This window comes from Larus michahellis, chromosome 6 (genome assembly GCF_964199755.1).
Source record: "Larus michahellis chromosome 6, bLarMic1.1, whole genome shotgun sequence".
NCBI classification, from domain to species: Eukaryota; Metazoa; Chordata; class Aves; order Charadriiformes; family Laridae; genus Larus; species Larus michahellis.
This window is the reverse complement of record NC_133901.1, coordinates 65458694-65474746: the sequence shown is the minus strand read 5'-3', so window position 1 is coordinate 65474746 and position 16053 is coordinate 65458694. Positions and strand designations below refer to the sequence as shown.

Sequence of the window (16053 nt, the reverse complement as noted above, 5' to 3'; positions counted from 1 at the left end):
AGAAGGGGACTGCCCTTTCTTAAATGATAAGATTGGCAGCAGGTAAAAATGGGGCAGTTTTCTAGCATGTCAGGTGTTAACTGCATATAACTTGCTTACATGCTCAGGGTTAAACTGATCACCTGATTGGGATCGGGAAGTAAATTTTCTCTAAGTCATATTGGCTGGGGTTATGGAGGGTATTGTTTTCCTCTCTAACATAAACTGTCTGGAATGGGATGTGTGTTTTTACCTTGTGAAATACCTGCTCTTGCAGACTGCTGAGATGTGGCTGGTTAGGAGATCTCATGACTTTAATATCTTCTACTGGCCTCTTGACACATTGGTGGGTTTCAGTCTTTTGTTCTCCTGAGGTACAAGGGGGTGTGACTATAGTGTAGGATATTATTTCAGTATACTACAAGACTTGATTCAATATTTGCTTTTTCAGATCTTTCAAGAGTTTCCTCTGAATAAGAAAATCTTACTTTTTTGAGGTGGCATGGAGTTAAATAAGAGGCAGTCAAGGATACTTCATATGTATTGGTAAGTTTTGAAAAGTAAGAGGTTGATCACTTTTGTGGACTGGATATTCCCAAAAACCTTATAGCAGAAAAAGTCCTTTAATGATTATTCTAGCTCAAAGAATTTTAAAAACTATTTAGAGACTATCATATTTTGTTAACTGGGATTCTCAGGACTTTCTAGCTTAGGTATTCCACTAACACGCTTATAGATTCCTCATCTTATTACTAAATGATTGAGGTTCTTCAGACTTTATAAAATTCATTTTATAGTAACTACAGACACATTGTTTTTCTTCCTGGTTTTGTTTCTTGACTACTACTACCTGAAAAAACGTACTTGAAAAGCGATAGTGCTTTATCTCATTAAATGTATAAGGAGTCTATGGCAATTAGGCTCCTATCTCACCTGTCATAGTTAAGTGGATACAATTAGATGGGGTGTAAAGGTGTTTAGTTCTAAAGATTGCTTTTTACACAAATATGGATCCTCAGACTAAAGGCCACAAAGGACATAATGGTGTTAAAAATCTACTAGGTAATCAGTGTGAGTTATTGATATACCTACGCTTGTAGTGGCTATGCTGACATCTTTCTTGCCACTAATAAAAACACAATACTCAGTTTATCTCTGTATTGTTTATTGAATTCTGAATAACTGTACTCTGAAATTGTGCAGTTTATTTCTTATAACCTGTATAGTGGTATCGATGTATCAGTTCTGTGATGTGGTTTATCCCTTGCAGTCCAGGGAGCTGGAGTTTAAAAGTTTTTCATTATAAACCACAGATTACTAAATGGCAGTATAATCTACTCCTACTCAGTCTGTCCCCTTACGTTTTTTGTCAGAGAAGTAAAATAGCAGATTCATAAGTCAGGTCAAATCTAGTCTGTATCTGTTTTCTTGAGTCCTATCTTGACATACTCAGATAAATTATCTTCCAGTGAAGAGATGGCCTGAAACATATATAGAAAATTAATGTCTCTAAACCCGCCAGTCCTCCAAAATCCTCATGTGGCACTTTGAATGGAGCAAATGTTTAGTTATCTGCTAGTGATGCAAACAGCAAAATCGCCAAATTAGTTTTTCTTTGTTCTTCGTATCATTGTCTCTGTGGAGTCCAGTGTTACAAGCCACAGAACCTTTTAAGAAATAGTTGGCAGTTGCATGGCATATGTAACTTTCTAAATCCAAACCCGTCATGGATGGGGAACGGTCACTCCCACACTTCTCAGTCCCTTTTGGCTGCCATCTGGAACAGTAATAAAATAAAGCTAACTATTTTAATTATCATCTTAGGTACATAAATCCAGCTGAAAATAGCTTTTTCTTCTAATAAATTGTGTGACTAAATTTAAGCTGAAAAGTTTCTGCTGAGTCATTTTAAGTTTACCCATTTGAAGTTTTGGTTAGAAATACAGGATTTTTGAAGCTGATCCTGTCAGATTGTTTTCATTTTTGGATTTTAGATAGCATAACACTCGTCTCCTACACTCCTCCCCCTCTTATTACTCTTGTCTAAGTTATTGTTATCAGACATTTATTTTCCTTTTATGCCACAGTAAAACTTTGAAACATAAATCAGGACTTGGGAAGCCTTTAGGTTCCTGATATCAAAAAAAGTCCTTCTGCTAAACAGACACCAGTATCTGTTGGCAGAAAGTTAGTTACCTTCTTGTCCTTTTACTTTTGTGCTCTACACAAGTCCCAGATCGCCTCAGGCTAAGTAGCAAATTGTCTAGCCATCTCATTTCAAGGTCCTTGTAATTTATATTTAAAAGTCTACCCACAAGATGAAAAATGAACTCTACTATGTATAATTGAAGAGGAGTCAGTACAATATTTCAGTGTTCACTTTAATTGCCAAGGTATTGTGTTTTTCTGCAAAAGTTTTGGATTCAGATCTTGAAATGTGGCAATATTTGCGTCGAGGGAGAGGGAAAGGAGAAAGGGTGATTCCTCTGAAAGGCCTGTAAGGGGCTCTCAGAGCACGTTGTGGCAGAGGTATTGTAGAGGCTGGAGTATTTTCCCAGGACAGGAATGGTTTGATTCTGCTCTCTGAGTACTAGGGAAACAAAAATCTTGATTTCCTAGCATATTACCAGGCACCTCTTTCAAATGGAGACATTGGACAGCAAATTGTGCGAGAGTATTGGAGTAAGAACAACAACAAGCAAGGTGTGGTGCAACACGGTACGTTAATGATTATGATACTGTGCTTCCAGGACTGTTTTTATCTGTGCAAAATGTATCTAGAGCCTTCAGAATGCTTGTTCCACTTCTACATATTAAGCCTGAAGTGTATGCTTAGTTCATTATAGACCAGGCTTCTCTTTTGTATAGTATCGCAATTGAAATAAAATGCGCCTTATCCGTATGACAAATGGTTTTAAGAAATGGGTTACCTTGGGGAAACATTTGAGAGCATGGATTCGGTATTCAGTGAACCTTCCAAAATCTGGCATAAATTTTTATACTTTGCCTTAGGTATCAATTCAGTAACAGTATTAGTCTGAATATATATTCCTAATTAAAATGTAATTCCCACTTTTAACTCTAGAGAAATTTACAAACCCAAGCTTCTAGCAGATTCCAATTGTAATGGGGGGAGGAATATTTTTTTTATTATTATTTTTTTTCCTCAAGGAGGCTTTATGTTCTGGTTGTCATCTTATTTTATGGTACTGGATTCCATTTTTGCCAAATATACATCTGGTACTCTGAAACAGGAGTCAGCAGAAAAAGCTGTATTCTGCTTCCTCTGAATCCTTGACAGCTGATGGGTATAGAGAAACTGCTAATATTTGGGAAGAAGAGAAGGGAGAGGATCTTTGAGGGTGGTTTCTGAAAAACACTAAGATTATGAGTGTTAACAGGGAAGTATTGGAATAGGACTTCAATTGGGAGAGCGCATTTGAGATAAACTGTAGTCTTTCTTTTGATCCAGGATCCAGTTCTGCAAGCAAAGCAGAACAACCCATCACAGTGTTAAAACCAAAATGTATTTTGGTAGCTCAGGCAGGTGTTGTGGCAATCCAAGGCTAGGCAGGCATTCACTCTAGTTATACTTGTAGGCTTTGCCTAAACACAGGTCTATTCTATGCCTGTATTTTCTTAGACTAACCTCTGGAGTCTATGCAAACAGATTTTGAGGACATTAGGCATTGCTCCAGGTTTTCTAGATATGTCAGTGCCTCATAGAAGCTTCTAGGTTTCTGGACAGCTAGGATAAATGGTCCCTGTGCAGGAATACACTGCATGGTGAGCCCGACATCGGATTTATTTCATAAGAGCTGCGTTTGTACAGGATAGGCACAGATACTCTTATCTTGTGAATCTTACACAGAAATGTGGTGACCCTGCCTCGGTAAAGTGGTTTGCAATATAACACTTAATTCTTTCTTGTCTTCAAAATTTTAGACTTCTCTGGGAAACCTGACTTTTTGTCCAGTCATTAGAGAAATAAAAACATTCTTGAGTGGCTTTAAAGTACAGTAAACTCAATTCAGTAACAGAGTGCTTTCTTTTAGAAATAGCTTTATTTCAGAAGGGAAGCTGTCTTCCAAATTTTCCTTTTTTTTTTAAAGTGCCATTTGAATGTGGGAAAAAAAAAAAAAAATCTTGTGCAGATAGCTTTGACAGTCCAGTCACATAATTATTCAAACCATGAACACCGCTCTATTAGTTCTTTTTCACAAAGCTCAAAGTAGGACCTTGTTGGCCCCCAACCACTGGAAGATTTCTGTTTGGGTATATTCCAAATTTACTGGCCGGGTCTGGGTAGCATTGCAAACCAGGTTCAGGAAAGTAGCCAGGGAGCCTGCATCAGTTTGCCCTCTCTGTCTGACCAGTACTTGTCAACTTGACCATGAAGTAGACAGCTGGACGTATTTAGGCCTCCCTGTCACGTATTCATGTGCTGGTAAGAATCTTCCTGTCTCAGTATGTCACAGGATTTTGGATATGAACATCTTAGCTGGTTTCAGAACTATAACTAAATAAGTCCCACTCTTTTTACCGATCCCTTCAGCCTTTCTGTTTCACCTTCAGTTTAGGATTTATTTACTCACGACTTCTGCTAGTTAAAAGTATCACTTAAAGATGTTCAAGGGAGTTAAACAGATTGAGGGAGACTTCTGTATGCTTGACGCTTCTTTTAAACATTTTTAGTCAATATTCATCAACTGGGACACTCCACCTAAAGAGGAAATCTTACAGAAAGAGCCCTTGTGGTTATTCACAGAATTCTTCCAGGAAGAACGCTTTTGGTTATTCCTCCAGGGGTGGGGGGAAAAAAAATTGCAAAAAAAAAAACCCCAACAACATTATCTTTCTGCAAGGTTTTTTTTTTTCTTTCTTTTTATTTTTCCATGGGATAAAAGATGATTGGAAAATTAAGTTAATTTTTTTCATGTTTTAAAAAGTTCTAAACCTCAATTTTAAATTAATATTGACTGAGCAGTCAACACATTTTCAGCTTTCCTTCAATCCAGTGTCTCTGTGCTGAAGTGAGTTATTTCAGATGTCTGAAAAAGTATTGCTTAATGCCTGTAAGAACTGTCAGAAATCAATTACTTTGAAATTTCTGCTATTTGTACATTTGGCATATCACTTTAATTCAGTCTGTTTACAGTAGAATGAAAGTGGGTATGGACAGTTGTCATGAAGCACATAAATGTGTTGAATAGTACTCCTTTAAATTGTAGAAAGAATATAATTTTGATATTTGCAATGTTAACTCTAATTAAAGCTCTGCAAAAAAGTGCAAATTAAAAATATCATAGGAAATAACATTGGTGGTTACATATAACCTGCGTATAGTGACCACAATCACACTAAAATATTTTTTTAATGTGAAAATACGTTAAGAATTTATAAAACATATAATTAATGAAGAAAAAACATGTTTTCAAGGTATTTTAAGGTATTTTATTTTTCAAGGTGCTGTCAATAACATGAGCGTTAGTACTAAGCGCAGCAACGCAAAAGAATTCCAAATTGTGTTCTGAGACGGAAAAAAAGGATGCTTAATTTGAGCATTGTATTTTCCAGCAGACAAAGGCAGCTCTGTTGAAGTTCATTTTTCATATTGAACAGGTGTCTGCATCTTGAAGATGAAATCTATTCACTTTTGTTATATATACGTATGGTCAACTCTACGACTTTGATCATCTATCTGTGGAGTCTACTTCTTGATAATGGGATGATTCTAAGCATTTTCAACAAGTAAAATTTGAAGAAGTTTAAATATCCAAATGTGAGAATTAAATTAAAATATAACAGTCTTCTATCTGAATGTGAATTAAAAGACATAACTAATTAGGCTGAACATGTAGACATATTAAGACATTCCACCAAAAAGTGCAATGCATTTTCAACTAAGACTGTGGTAACGCAGTGGAAGAAATACCCTGGGATGAACAGCTTTCTCCTTTCCGCTTCTCCCTGTCTCCAAAAACTACTGTGGCTCAGCCAGCTACTCCAAAAGCAAATAATTTAATGTGCCACCACCTACTGGTTTTGTTTTACATTAAGAATGAAGATTCTCTCTCCCAAAATGTCTTCACCAAAACTGTTACAGTAATTCCCACAGTGCTAGCCAAGACTGTAGCCTCCTTTCTAACTCTCTGAGCAGTGTCAAAGCAGTGCCTGCTTCAAAGCGTTTGTAACACAGACAGTCAAGACCAAAACGGAAGGCGATTGTGATTACCCAGCTTACAAAGACAAAATCTGAATCTCTGCTTCCCCTTTTCTTGCTGATAGGAGCCGTGGTAAATAGCAATCTGAAGGAGCAGGGTGTTAACGTGTGGTGGCTGTGAGCTTGGTCCCATACATACCTGGAGGTCCTCCACAGCCAGGTATCCCTGAAAGTTCAGCTGTGCTGTCCTCTAAATTGAAACTCCTCAATGTCTGGTGGGTTTGGTTTTTTTCTTGCTTCCTTTTTTTTTTGATGTATAAAAAAGGAAAAAGAACTCAGACGTGCTGTGCTGGTGTTTCACAGTATCCTGACTGCACATCTGTCAGGATGTTCTGACTAGCTCCAGTCACACAGATTAGAATGTAATGAAATTCAGAAATCATGATATTAATCACAATTGATTAAGATTTTTGTAATTCTGGGAACATCATGCTTATATTTCATTCTGGCAAGATGCCATTATTGTACATGTTTAAACAAGTTTGCATTATTTTATTATAAATAGTGATCTACTGGATAAGTCAGAAACTTGGAGGGGTCACACTGTGGACGTGTAAGTAATTTGTTACAGCTTTAAATTTACTATAAAGTATTTACATTTTATCTTAACATTTCGTCTGCAAACATAATTTTTTCTTCTTTCATAAATTAATAACTCAGAAATTCCTATGAAAATGAGTTCATCAGACAGTTCCTTCTTTTCCTTACTTGGGGCTGCAGATTACCAGCCTTTCTGCTATTTATAAAATAAATTATACGGCTCAGTTGCTCGTATCTATCCATTGCTGTGTTAAGAAGTATGGCCTTTAGAAATGTTTTTCAGGTAAGGTTTGTAAGAAGGGAAAAAAAAAAAAACCAAAAAGAAGAAAAACCAAAAAACAACCCAACCCAACACTGTATGCTGGATGCTCTTCCAGTTTATGTGACAGGGTTGGCTGTTAACCTTTTTTAGGGTGAGGACATTGTCCTTTCAAGTGCTTTACAGATGAACCTCCATAGTCTCCATAGAGAGAGCCCTCTCTCAATAGAGAGAGCACATTCTTCCCTTTAGTGGACCGATAGTTATTCACCAGAGTTTTCTCTACTAAAAAAGAAATCTGTGTCTAATCCATTATTTTCTGTTCTAATAAAATATGGTTTTGAGAGTAGAAGGCTTTGGTGTGTCTGCTTAAAGAAGATGGCCGATCCACCTTCATATCCTTGAGAGAGAGACAGAAGTGTGGAGTCCTTTACATTCAGTTACTTTTACTGCCAACTTAGGATACAGTTTATTTAGGAATATTCAAGATGCAGCTACATGTAAATGACTTGAGTCAGAGTCAAATTTAGACAGCATCCAGGAAGTCTGAATAGTTCACCTTCATAATTTAAAAGTACGCATTGTTGTTTTCCATCTGAATTAGGTCTGCTAGTAAAGCTGCAGGATAGATGCAGGCATTCCATCATAATAGCTTTTTTACTGGTGTTGCCAGCAGGTAACCATATCCATCTAAAGAAAGTGCTGTAGATTTAGCTGTGCATCATGTGATCAAACCAGGAAAATTTCTTTAACAGATAGAGCTGTAGTTGATATAATGAATGCTTGCAGAAAAGCACGGGGGGAAGAAACTGCAAGTAACATCAGTTGTGACTCCACCTTTCAGACTTGCCTTTCAGAGTGGCCTGTCGTGTTTACTTCTTCGGTGTGTACAGTGCCCTGTGGGTGTTCTGCTGTCACCAGAATTTTACAGAAGTAGTAGCAGAGAAGCCAAGTAATGGGATTATCTGGTATTTTAGTAGAACAAACAGGTCTTGATTTTCAACACTGTTTCCAGCTGACAATCAATTGGATTACAGGAGAATTATCCCATTTGTCAGTCATAAAGTTCCTCCTAAACTATAAAAATTCATGTGTTAATTAAAGACCCATCGTTGCTGACTCAAGAAATATTCAGTCTTTTCATGCCATATTTATTGAATACCCTTTATGACTAAACATCTAATTTTAAATTGTGTTCTGTGTATTTATTTCTCCTGGTGTTAGGAGTTATTTGGGAAATTGTATAAACAAAAAAACCCCCATGAACAAAATAATAATAATTTTAAAAAACCCAACACCACAAAATAATACAAACAACAACAACACAAAACCAACAATCCCCCCCAAACCCCCGATAACCCACAAACCCATTCTCTGTAGAACAAATTCTCAAGGCGTTTACAACACTAGTTTCTTCCACTTCCATTTTTTTCTTGATCTCCTTTCACCTCAAGTACAAATATCTTGAGAATTTTTGTACCCTAAATTTCTCACCTCAAAGGAAGACCAATCAAACAGACATTGTAGAAATTAACACTGACAGAGTCACTAACCTTTTGAGAAACTTCCAATAAAATTACAATTTTGGTGATATTCAACATCAAGAGAAAAGTTTATTTTACTTGTCAGGGCTAGTCTAGCAAATGTACAGAAAATACAGTTTTGAAAATCAAAGATGATAATTTTGCCTTTGGTCACTAAATTCTAAAATTACTTTAACCTCCATGCATCTTTTTTGACTTCCCTACACAGGGCAGGAGTCAGGGCAGATTTCGTCCTACAATTTAGAATAAGATATGTACAGTAAGTGAAAGCAAAATATTCCTCTATGATTTAATAGTCTTTGCTCTGTAAACGTGCGTGTATCTGGCGTAGCACGAACAGTGGAAGCTGAATACCCATCACTAGCTAGAGCTGTGCACATTTGAAAAGAAAATCTCACCGCTTTTTACTCACCATTTTATACGGAGGCATTTTATCCCTTTCAATTAAACATGGAGGGGGAATGAACCTACATGTAAGAGAAGCAATGTTCTCATTTTTTACATGGGTTTTCTCAGATGCTGTTCAAGAATCTGATTTCAGTGTTCTCCGATGTTAATGCTTTCCACAATTATGTTTTTAAAACTGCCTGGATGTTACATTCCTCCAGCAACAGATAATTAGAATAAGCAATTTTCTATAGATTTCATTTTTCTGCAAAGACTATGAGGTTCACTAATGTAAATTTATTTTACGTAGTATAAGGTAGGGTTTTCCGTCCTGTGGTTCAGGATTGGATGGTTTCCACAAGACCAAGTTGCTGGTAATCACTGAAATTTAAAAAGGCGAAAGGAAAATTTCAAGTTAACAAACCGAATTATGACATTAGTTGAACCACATGAGATCCCTAATGCCCGTGGGATGCTAAAGGTTGATGCTGCTGGTATATGGTTCAGAAGCTGAAGTTTCAAATGGCGCTAGCATCTGAATTGTATTGCTCTAGATTTTATAGGAATGTAAACTACTACTACGTAATATACGACATTTCATATTTTTTTTCACCTTTTATATTTTTTCCTAACTGCTTCACATCAACTTTCTTTGCTGACCGTATTCTCTTGTCCTATGGAATTCAGCACGTTGTTTTGCTGTAGAGGCAGGAATCACCTTGCCCACGTTAGCATGAGTTGCCTCCACGAACAGCTAGGGGGCTGTATTATCCCACTTTTAAAGCAACAAGACGTAAATCGAGGGATACAGACTATTACCAGTCGATCTTAACAACTTTTTCCTTACCAGTTTGGGCAAACATCAATGTCTATGCCTGTATATCAGTATGTAAAGTTTAATGGAATCACTTGTATACGATACAGAACTTCACAAGTGGCTGCAGTTTTGTCCATGTTTTCAAAGCTTCAAGGGTAACTAGTATGTTGTGTTTCTTAACTGCAAGCTCTCTGAATTGGATTGTACTGTTTTCGTATTTATCTATCTATTCTACTGAAATCATAATCAGGTCACACATTAAATATGAATTCACCTGGGAATTTTGCAGCTTTTTGGTTTTTTTCTTCCAGGTGGCCTGATACTACTTAAACAAAACCTCTGGTGAGGACAGGGAAACAAGAGTTTAGGAAAAGCTTCCTGGCCAAGAACAGCTGTGGGAATTTACTACTAGGTCTGAATAAAGTGGGGGGTGGGGAGGAGGCTTTCTTTTCTTATATTTTGCATCAATTAAGTCACACGGTAATTTGGATTGCACTTCCACATGTTTTTTATTTGATTACTGTGTGAATGCTCATTGCTTACTTTGCTTTTGTTTTATGTTTTCCCTGATACTTACTGAAAGCTCTAAACCCAAATAAATGACAGGTTCAGTAAAAACTCAATCTCGCTTTTGTGCTGCAAAAGCCCATTCAAGGCTTCATAAGCCCCTCAAAATTGATTTTTGGAGCACTGTTATTTAATCTGTCCTTTTCAAAACTTTAATGCCTTGAGCAAATCCTTCTTGCCTTATTCCCACCACTAGGCGCTTTGACTTCATGGTAAGCAGATAAATGTAAGACAAAAAATGCTGTTCAGATTGTTCCCCCAGTCCCTAGTAATTCTCTAACTCGTCTGTTCTCCCTTTCTCATTATTGAATAAAGCCTCCTGTGTAAACACTACTTTTTTGTGCTCCCATGGCACACAGACTGTTTCCCATCAGTTGCTTGCTCTCCCCCACCTGCTGTATCTGACTCATTAGTTCAACTTCAGCTTTGCTTCACCTATTCTTTCCCCAAAGAATTATATTTAAAGTTCATGGCATGGTTCTTATTCTCAGCATACTTTCTCTCCACATATCTACCAGGCCTGCAGATAATACTGTGTAATGTTCTCTGGGCTCAGTGGCTCCAACTTCAATATTTCCTTGCAGGGTTGAGTCTTTAAAAGGAGGTCTATGGCAGCGAGGGCAAAGGGAATCTGCAGGCTAACTGTGGGCCAGTCAATGTATTAATTGAACCCCTAATTTACATGCAAAGGAGGAGGCAGAAGGAAATCCCGTAAAACTGAATGCAGAAAAAATAGCATTCTGACTTTGCACATCTTGTACGGCTGCCTTCAAGTACCTCACGGCCCTGACTGCAGTGTGGTTTGATGCCGTTGCTGCGTTCAGAGTACTCGGGTTCAGCCTGCAAGGTGACAGGGAGCTTTAAACTGCCCACAGGTAGGGGTTCATTTATCTCAACCTACTTTGAAAGAACAGTGTTTGAAGCACTGTTTTTTTACAGGAGTTTTAGTATCAAATGACCGCTCTATCCTCATTACTTTGTCTTTTCTTTATTAAAACTTTTAAATGAAAGAACACCACCTAATGTAGGTTACTGGCAAGAACCAAGTAACTAAAATTATGTAAAGAATGAAGTACCAGCAGTTAATGCTGGCAGTAAGTAGCTTGAAGTAGTTAGTACTTTTCCACATTATTTATATTGTAATGGCCTTTAAACAATAATTCAGTGGCGATTATGTTGTCGTCTGTCTTCTAATGAAATATTTGTCCCTACCAGATGTACCTTATTTATATTATATTATATTATATTATATTATATTATATTATATTATATTATATTATATTATATTATATTATATTATATTATATTAATTATCTGTTCTGGAATTTTTGTATAAAACTCAGACACCAGAATATAAAGCCATCTTAAATATCTTTAATATGTTCACATCAAGGACTTCTGCATAGCTTATTTTTTTTTTAATCATTCATTGGACTGAAGAGCCTTATGGTTTGAGCGATTGTCAGATAGAAATTGTAAGGTGGATGTTGGTTTGACTGAAATCAACAGCAAAGAACCCACTGACTTAGTTTTACCCCAGAGGAGGTAAAAGGCAATTGAAAAAGAATGCGCAAGAGCAGAAGGATTATGACTCCAGCCACACAGTGGCTTATGGTTTTTGTCTGGTATCTCTTTACATTCTTAAAAAACCTGAAAATTATTTGTAGCTACAATTTGCGGCAAAGTATACATAAGCCATACTAATATACAACATGGCACTTCAGTTCAGAAAAGCTGCATACCTGGCGTGTTGAAGTGACTCCAGTCCAACATGCAAGTGGCTTCAGCTACCGAAACCCACAGCGATCCTCTATGAAGAGAGTACAGTACTGGTGTTGTCTCAGAGCTAGCAGGGCAAGGAGATTAGTTTAGTAATAAACGGAAAGGCTGGCATCCAGAGATTAATTAAAAAAAATAATACTAGAAACAAGTTGAAAAAATGTATAAATAATTCCATCTCTGAGAGAAAAAAAAAAAAAAATTGTTAATTTCTGCTGTGGGAAAAATGTCCTTGTGATCTGCAAGAGGCTTTCTCATACCTATAGTCCTGTTAAAGAGTGTGTAGCGCGGTTGGACGTTCTGAGCAACTGTATGTAGAATAGACTTTTTCTCCTTGGATTTTTTTTTTTTCAGAATATAGTTGCATTTTAAAACTTTTTTGGATTAAGAGATTCTAACCTTTTTTCACTTTGGGTGATAGTTTTCCACAGATGAGTGAAAATACTGGCAAAAGGAGTGTTTAATGACAGTATTCAGAATTTCGGATGCATGCTTTCCAGCTGTCCTGCTATTTCTGAACCGTCAGTAACATTTTATTCAACTTTTAACACTTAAAACATGATTTTGGTTTCACTGTAATAGTAAACACCCCACAAAAGCTGTGGTCTGTAACAGTGAAAGTAGCTATTGATGCAGAGATTTGCAATGTGTTGCTTTTATATGCGAAATAATTCTCTGTGTGTGTGTATATGTATTCAGGACATTAATGCATGAATGGTTTTGTAAATAGTGGCCTGGATTTCAGTCTTATTTTCACTTGCCTTGCTCTACTGTGAATGTTGTAGCTATTCCTGGCTTAGCCTTGTAAATAACTGGAGAATAATGCTACCTGTGTATTAGACATACAGATAACTTCTATACAAAGCTTATCATGTGCCATAATGGTGTCAAAATTACCAGTGAAGAAGTAATCATCTCTCTGTATCACCTAGTTCAATTTGTACTGCAGTGTTTGGAAGGCCAATTTTTTTAATTAAACAACAGCTACTTTAAAAGCTGAAGCTGACTTGCATCATCAATGCCATCACCAAGTTATCACCTTCTAATTATCTTGAAATACTCTAGAAATCTGGTTGTTGTCTTTGTTTCTCCAATTATATCCTGGTACATGTAGCAGATAATGGATTTTGTGACCAATAGTATATGCCCCTTCCTATTAAATGACTGAAACACAAACAGTTGTGACTTAATCAGTTGCAACTTGACATCACTATTATGCCTTCATGGAGAAAGTCAGTACTCTGCACAGTTTAGCCTTTTTTTTTTTTTTTTGGTAGAAATAGAAATCTGTCTGTTAAGAAAAAGTGACAGGAGAGGAAAAAACCCAATAAATAACAAATAAATACAAAGCTTCCACTCAGGTTCTGTGAATGTCATATTCTCTGTATATCCTGGCATATGTTAAGCTTTTAAATAAGTGTTTCTGAAGTACCTTACAACAGTTTAGCTCCATCTGCCACCCAGTTTTTGCTATAGAAGTGGCCAGCCTGATCATCTTCTGTCTCATGAGGTGAGGCAAACTCCTTTAGGCAAAATTTATTGTGGGGAGAAGCAAATTCCTGAACTCAAATGGGCCAAATAGCTTGTTGACAAAATCGCCAAGTAAAGTATATACTGATTAAAAAAAAAAAAACAAAAAAAACAAAAAAAAACCACAAACAACCCAACATTTGGTTGCAGCTAGAACCTAAAACCACCTGAACCAAATTTTCCACGTATGAAAACAAGGAAATCTGGAAACTGATGCTATTTTAGGCTAATTGCATTTTGTTTGGTTTCGGGGGAGCTCTACATAGTAGCAACTGTGGGAAAACCACTAAATAGTTCTCTGTTTGAACCATCTGTCACGAAGATGGGACATATGTTCGCGTTGTTTATTCAGGAGCCAAGTGGAAGCCGATACACTCAGGCCGGCCCCGGCCGAGGGCCGGCCCGCGCCGAGCACCGGGGGGATGCCCGTCTCCGCGCCCGGCAGAGCGTAGCCTGCGCCGGGCGGCGCTGCTTCCGCGCTGCTCCGCAGGCGCGGAGCCTGCCCCAAGGCGGGCTGCGGGGGAAACACGGGCGGGTTCCCCCCCGCCGCCCCGCGGGGTCGCAGCGGGACGCCCCGGGCTTCCCCCGCGGGCGGCGGCAGGGCCGGCAGGGGGAGGCCGCGGCCGCCGAGCCCCCGCGGAGGGCGGGGAAGCGGGGTCACCCCCACCGGGCGCGGGCAGCGGCACCCGCCTCGCCGCCTCTCCCGCAGCCCGCTCAGTTGGCGGCGGATTCCGCCGGGAAACGCTCCCGCCGCCCCGGGGTCCTCCTGGAGCCGCCACCGCTCCGCCTCGGTCGGCGGAACCGGAGCAGCCGCCCCCGCCGGCGCTCCGCGCCTCCAGCCGAGCTTCCTCCCTCCCCGTCCCAGTTTCCCCTGCCAAACTTTCCCAGCCGCTGCCGGCAGCGCGACACCTGCCCCCGCCGCGCCCCGACCCGGCGGCGGAGACGAACGCAACCGCGCAAGCTGCGCGGTTCCGTTCCCCGCCCCGCGCACCTCCTCCCCGCCCCGGCGCAAGCCGATAAATAAAGTTGCGGATTGGGGGGCGGAATAGGCGAATTGCCCCGGGGGGGGCTCAGGCAGCCCTGGGGAGCCCCAGCCGGGGGCTGCACTAGCTGCGGGGCTGTCAGCCGCTCGCCCCGGCTGCGGGGCCGGGGGCGGGCGCCGCGGATCTCGTTCCCCTCTCGTCCTTCCCCCCACCCCCCCGTGTGCGCTCTCGGTCCCTCCCTGGGAACAGGCGCTGCCCACCCAAGGAGGCGACCGGCGCTCCTGCCCCGCTCCCGCTTGCTCACTCGCACACACATATACCCGTGCGTGCGCCTCTCCCGCTGCCTCACTGAAGTCAGCGCTTGTGTTTTCAGGTTGCTCAGACCTGAAATCTAAAGGAAAAAGCTCAGCGTTTGCGCCGCTGCTCCTGCCGCCCGTGGTGGTAGCGGTGAAGAGGCGAGAGGGTGTGTTTTTTTTTTTTCCCCTTGAATTCAATGGATCTGAACTTGGAGTCTTTGGACCTCGGCGCTTTTGGAATATCTACATGCTGATCCTCTTTGTTGTGGCACATCAGTTCGTTTGGGGAAACCATCCGAAGACAGCAAGATGTTTCTCGCTATCTTGTACTTCGCTTTGCCCTTAGTGGGTAAGTTGCTGGCATCTGATTTCTGTACATCGCTTCATAAAGCAAAGCATAGGGTTTATGGGATCGGATGTCTGACGGTTGTCAGTCTATTGTCTAGGCAGAACAGTGAAGTTTCCAGTAGTTTTTACAGCTCTGCCTCACATCAGTTAGCCCAGTCTACATTTAAAGCTCTGGGAGATTACAGACTTAAGATGCTTGCCTGTGTAGCCTCTTGTTAAATAGGGTTCTTGCAAGTTACAGGGAAACTTTTCATTTTGATAAAATAAGGCTGCTTGGGGAGGGTGAGGGGGTGACAAGAGCAGGCTGAAGGATTGCATCTTCACCTGAACCTGGCAGCCTGCCCAGCTGTGAGTGGTTTGCAGCCCAAACTGGTTTCCTTTCCACAGGAGAGGTTTGTGTTTCCATCTGTGTGTGTCTGAGGGAGCGTGACGGGGGCACGATGGAGAGGAGAGAGTTAATGTAATTTGCTTTGTTCTCCTGCAAAAACATCATACGTGGAGAGAAATGGAGGGAGGGGGGGAGTCATAAATTCTACCTTTATACATGTAGAATAAGCAAAAAATGTGTACAGCCTTTAAAAAGTGACTGACGCAAAAAGAGGCTAATATCAATCAGTGAGGATACTTATCTCCAAGCGGGTTCTTCGTGGATGTAATTGAAATTACGGCAAAGCTCTTGTGGAGAGTGAGGCTGAATATTTAACCCCTCAGTTAAACACTCGAATGGCAAGGTTATTTGTTTCACCAAAGGGGATCTAAGGAATAACGAATCCTTGTTTTGTCAGGCACGTTAACCCCTGT

General features: G+C 39.9%; 1 protein-coding gene across 1 annotated transcript in view; it reads left to right on the top strand.

The window, feature by feature from the left end:
- Positions 1–14261: 14261 nt before the first annotated feature.
- The window catches only part of GFRA1 (GDNF family receptor alpha 1), a 141659-nt gene continuing 139867 nt past the window's right edge, over positions 14262–16053 (top strand). Inside the window, exon 1 of the mRNA XM_074592357.1 lies at positions 14262–15253. Coding sequence (XP_074448458.1) covers positions 15214–15253 — 40 coding nt within the window. The 5' untranslated portion in view covers positions 14262–15213. The remainder of the gene's footprint in view (positions 15254–16053) is intronic.